General features: G+C 47.2%; 1 protein-coding gene and 1 long non-coding RNA gene across 6 annotated transcripts in view; one reads left to right on the forward strand and one right to left on the reverse strand.

Annotated features, from left to right (window-relative positions):
• The window catches only part of LOC104987280, a 3,285-nt gene extending 2,171 nt beyond the window's left edge, over nt 1-1,114 (forward strand). Inside the window, exon 3 of the long non-coding RNA XR_825108.1 lies at nt 95-1,114. This is a non-coding gene — a long non-coding RNA (uncharacterized LOC104987280). The remainder of the gene's footprint in view (nt 1-94) is intronic.
• Nucleotides 1-5,543, reverse strand: part of SEPT11 (septin 11) — a 138,035-nt gene that overhangs the window by 92,738 nt on the left and 39,754 nt on the right. For 2 of the 5 annotated variants that reach the window (XM_010838123.1, XM_010838122.1), the window contains exon 1: nt 5,392-5,498. The exons of 2 other annotated variants lie outside the window; for them this stretch is intronic. In XM_010838123.1, the coding sequence (XP_010836425.1) occupies nt 5,392-5,418 (27 nt within the window). In that variant the 5' untranslated portion in view covers nt 5,419-5,498. Of the gene's footprint in view, nt 1-5,391 lie in introns of all 5 variants that reach the window. One more of the 5 variants, XM_010838124.1, reaches the window with a different exon arrangement.

Below are 5,543 nucleotides of genomic sequence, written 5' to 3' on the forward strand. Positions count from 1 at the left end.
AATTTCTTTCCAAAGGAATCTTAGTCATCAAAAGTAGACACATTTTATGTCTATTTTCACAACAATTTTAACATAATAATTTTTTTTTTAAAAGGCAGGAATGAAGCTGCCCCCTGTCAGACACCAAAGATGCCCTTTTGGAGCTTGAAGTCATTGCTACTTCTCCAGTGCAGCCTGGCCCCTCCATCAATACATCACACTCTGTCCTGTGCCATCCTAGCCCAGCAGATAGACAAAGTACATCTACACAGCTCAACCTCCTGCATCCTTTGACTTGAGTGCCATGCTCACTCTCATTGGCATGGATCCGGAAGAGGTGGCTCTGATGCCTGGTCATTCAGGCAACAGACCTGATTTCTACCTCAGGCCAGGCCTGAGACAACGCAAACTTGCTTCTTAGAGCACTAGGATTCTTTTAGAAACCTGTTTCACCTTAGCACCAGTTCTGTTTCTCTTTGTTCAACAGCAGCTGCACTGATGGGCTGCCAACAGGCCTGAGTCGGTAGAAGAGGTATTATTTAGTTGGAAGGGAGTTTTCTGTCAATCTGGATTAAAACAAACTAACAAACCCAAAACAGAGCCGGTATCAATTATATTGCAAAGTAGTTCTCCTTGGGAAAAAGGATAGAAGCTTTAGATCTACTGGGTCTTTGTTTTAATAATGGTTCAGCTTGGCTGACCCCGGGTGAGACAGTCTAACTAAGGCTATGAAAGACAGTTCCCCCAAAATGATAAAATGCAAGAGCGGTCCCTACCCTGCTCCTCCCCCAACCAAGTGTAGGCCCTGTAAAGAGAAAGAGAGGCACAGAAAACTCTGTGGCTGGCTCCACAGGGAGTCAAAACCCGAGCATCACTATCAGTTGTGGTACCATCAATGAGTGGCAATAGACACTGAGTCTTCTGGTAATTAATCAAAGCAGGCCATCCAAATCATTCATTCTTTTGTCTGGACACAGACATACGGTGGCCCCTGTGAAAGCACTAAGCATCTGTTTCCTTCACTATATGAACCTCCAATTAGTCACATACAGTCTTCCCAGGCACATAGTTTGGTTTATTTATTTTTTACATATATCCCCCCTGTTTTGAATTTCCTTTCCATTTATGTGACCACAGAGCACTGAACAGAATGCTATACAGTAGGTTCACATTAGTTATCTATTTTATTGTTGGTATGGTTTAGTTGCTCAGTCACGTCTGACTCTTTTGTGACCCCATGGACTGTAGCCCGCCAGGCTCCTCTGTCCATGGGATTTCCCAGGCAAGAATACTGGAGTGGGTTGCCATTCCTCTCTCCAAGGGATCTTCCCAACCCGGCGATCAAAAACACGTCTCCTGCACTGCAGGTAGATTCTTTACCACGGTGTATATATGTCAATCCCAATCTCCCAATTCAACAGTTTGGTTTCTTAGTAACAGTTTATATGGTACGGGTTATGCTTGCTGGTATAAACCTCAAAAAATGGATGAAAATAACACTCTAAGTACTGTTATATCAGGACAATGGGATTATGAGTAGCTTTGGTCTTTTAATCAATTACTTGGGTCAATTTTTCATTGTGATGTAGAGACATCATTTCTAGATATTTTAAAAGACAGAAAAATATTCCACAGCTTTCAAAAGATTTACTCCTTCTGCAACAACCAGAGACCTTCATGTAGGGGCCACATCCTCAAGTCATAAAAATGGCAATTTTACAACAAGGGAAAATAACTTTTCACTGCCAGTCCTCACCCTCCGGCTGAAGACAGACCATATCTTAGGAACTGCCTATAATAACCCTCAAACAGATAATAACACTCAAACAGATAAGATCCTTCACCTGCATCATAGCTTTTCACTCAGCAATAGGCACGTGATTTCCTTTCTCCCTAAATGGCTTACATACTCTGTTGAAATTTGTTTCTATAATACACACGGACACTAAATCTTTCAGAAAATAAAAGCTCTAGGTAAAAAGGAATTTCTCGGTTGTCCACTACTGTATGAAAAGTACTGGCACAGAGAAGGTGTTCAATAAACAGTGTTAAATGAGCTAATGAACAAACATGATTTTCTATTCCTTTGGGTACAGTGAATAAAACAACAATTAAACTTGTTTCTTGAAAAAGTTTCTTGATATCATAGAGGACTCTCCACCACTGGAAAAGTTTAACACTTCTATTAGGGATAACGCAGAAAATATTTCTGCATTGCAGAGGAGGCTGAACCAAATGACCTCTAAAACCCCTCTAAACCCCCAGACCCTATAACTTGATGAACACCACTGGGTAAGAGGATCAGCTACTTAAAGCTTCTTCCCAGGTAGAGTGAATTACCATGCTCTGATTAAAATAAAGATAATAGCTGCCCTGGGACTTGGATGCCAAAATACTAACTCATCCAAAATGTGGACACATCCCTAGGGAAGAAATGCTCTTGCTAATCACCAGTCACACTCTGGAAACAGCAGATGTGCCTCAAGGGCCTCTGAGACCCTAATACAAAAACCACGCTTGGGAAAATGGCGAAGCTAGGGGTCGAGATCAAAATGGAAATAAACAGAATCACACCAGACTGAAGCTCCTGTTGCCCAGCCAACAATAAATCCACTTGAGACGTCTCAATTTAGCCTTGAAATTAAAATGGATATAACTGAATATAACCACTTCAGAAGACAGAAAATACTACCTCTGATATGTAAAGATTCTTGCTCAGTAAAATGTCATATTTACTTGGGATATCAGATTAAGATATTCAAGTCCAAGAATGTCAGTCTCAAGCTGAGAGCAACTTATTTTGACTGAAGTTTTCTTCAATCTGAATGAGAGGCAGTTTGTAGGGAAAGGAGATTTGATCATGGTTTCCTAAACAACTTAAAAAAACAACAACTAATTCTAAAGGAGTAACTGGGGACATTCCATTCACAATCAACTTTGGAGTAATTCTTTTCTCTCAACGCACCCTTCCCTTCTTTTGTTCAAATCACAGACTAGATAAGGGAAAAGGAGGGGGCAGCGAATTCTACCATCAAGGACTCTATATGAGACCTTGGGGCTGGGTTTGGAGAATCTTTTGCATTCACTGGGGTTGTTTTGAAGACCTAAGTGCAAATACTACACTAAGACAGTACCTGAATGAACAAAGTGAAACCATTCAACAATTCCTTGCAAGTTGCATGAAAAGACTTTGTAACTTTGTAGTCAACTCCTGATCACCCCTACCACAACTTGATCCAAAAAAAAGTCCTCTGTTTTCAAACTGTAAGTAATTTAATCTTAATTCTAGTGACAACAGGGAATGTGCAGAGAAAGCAGGCACCTCCTCTGTGCACATATACTTTGTAAAGTCGCCTCTGTTTTTGAATGAGCAAGGTCTTACACAAGAATTCTGAGGGATTAAGTTCACATCTGGTTGGCAGACCTGGTGTTGGATATGATTACGGCCACACAACTGAGTCTTAAATCCACATACTGTTCCTATTTAGCTGACATATATGAACTAACTAATTTATAGAAAATGTGCAGCAAATTATTTCTTCCACCTCCCCCTTGCCCCAAGAATGCACCAGTAATAGGTGTCACTGAAAGACATCCTCCCCCTACACACACAGAATATTTGCATTCCTAGCCACTGTCCAATTATCTTGTTGTTTTAGTTATCTGAATCACTGCTCTGGAAATGAGAGAGAGAGAGAGAGAGAGAGAGAGAGAGAGAGAGTGTGTGTGTGTGTGTGTGTGTGTGTTAGGGAAGGGGTTGGGGTAGGGGGATGGGGGTAGTAATTTAACCAGATGAACTTGACCTCTCTGGACCTCAATTTTCTCACCAGAAAAATAAAGGGATCAGCCCAGAGACTGCAAATCCCCTCAGTAACAACAATCTATGACCACTAATTATCAAGAGGAGACCTGAATTCTTAAGAGTATGTCATTAAATATTAGAGTTTAAAATGCCTACAAGACCCACAGTTACGCTTCAATATGACCACTGCACATGTTCCGAGGGTGGAGAATACCTTTGAAAACATCTCTGGCAGCTGAACCACCAAACCAGGTTAGAACCCGGAGAGGGACTCCGCTAAATGATGGGGAAGAGGTGCAAAAAGAGAGGGTATCTGGGGGAGGAGTTGCAAGAAGAGCCGGGGCGGGCGGTGGGGCTGGGAGGGTGGGGGTAGGATCTGAGAGCACAGTCTTGCATTTTGCACTTCTGGGCTTTCAGAGCTTCCAGGATCTCCCGGAGACTTGGGTCTATATACCTACAAACCCTCTGCAGCCACCACCTGCAGCTACACAGCGGTGAGCAGGAGAAGAGGAGGAAAGGAACAGGCGGTGACAGAGCGGGAAAAGCCTCTCTCAGAGAGCCCACAAGCCCATGGGACGAAAATGGACTTTGAACAGCGACAAAGAAAGGGGGAAAGAGAAAGAAAACGGACTCCGCCTTCCCCACCCGGCTCTTCTCCTTTCAGTAAAAAAAAAAAAAAAAAAAAGGGGAGGCGCGCGCCCTTCCTTCGCCTTCACCCGGGATGAGGAGCCCGGCTGAAGCCGCGCCCTTGAAGTCCTGCTGCCGTCCAGGCCGGGTCCGGAGTCGCCCACTGAGCCCTGCACCCCCCGCCCCGCCCGCAAACTCGCGGCCTGAGCATCCCCTTCCCTCCCTCCCTCCCCGGCTCCCTCGTCCCAGTCCCGGGGCACCCGATTCTCCACGCACCCGCCATCCCTTCCTCTTCCCGCGCCCCCGCCTCCGGCCTTCCAACCGCAGAGCGCTTTAAGACTTTCACCCATCCGGACAAGGGGGCCCTTTGAAAACTTTGTCTGTGTATCTAGGGCTTTTGTCCACATCCTGGGCAGGGCCCGGTTACCGGCGTGGGTGCCGGAGGGTGTCCGGAATCTCTGAAGGCTGGAGAAGCCACCACGGAAATCCCTCTCCTTTATTTTTGAGCCGGTTTCTTCCACCCTAAGACACGGCGCTTGGACTAACAATTCCCACGCCCTGGTCGCCCCTCGGCGCGGGGGAGCCGGGAGGAAACCCCCGCACCCGGCGCCTTTCTCCACCGCCACCAGAGAAAAGGTGTGCGCGGGGAGAGGGAGGCCGAGAAACACCGTGGCCAAAACGACCCTGTTAAAAGAAGAAAAAAAAAAACCCAGGAAAGGGGTCCTTTTTCTCCCACATCCCCAGAACCGGGGCGATCCACAGTTGCATCACGTAGTAGCCGAGCCTCCCGGCTCCTCGCCCTCCCCTTCGCCCCAGACGCGCGCCCAAATTCATGCACACTCCCAGAGCCACCGCCGCAGCCGTCCCGCGCCCCCGCCCCGGCCCCCGGGGTCCCGGCCGATACCCTCCGGCCAGCGGGAACCTCCCACCCCCACCAGCGCCGGAGGAGAGGCGGACGAGGAAAGCGAGGCCCCGGCACTCACAGATGGTCTCCCCACGGCTACGGCCATCGCGGCGGCGGCGGCTCTGGTTGCGCCCGGTTGCTCTCCGCCAACACTAGCGACTGCTGCTCAGGCTCGGGCTCGGGCTCCGGCTCGCCACCCCCGCGCCTCCCTGGCGGCTGCGCTCTGCTTGC

The sequence above is a fragment of the Bison bison genome, unplaced genomic scaffold (assembly GCF_000754665.1).
Source record: "Bison bison bison isolate TAMUID 2011002044 unplaced genomic scaffold, Bison_UMD1.0 scf7180017864092, whole genome shotgun sequence".
Classification (NCBI taxonomy): domain Eukaryota; kingdom Metazoa; phylum Chordata; class Mammalia; order Artiodactyla; family Bovidae; genus Bison; species Bison bison.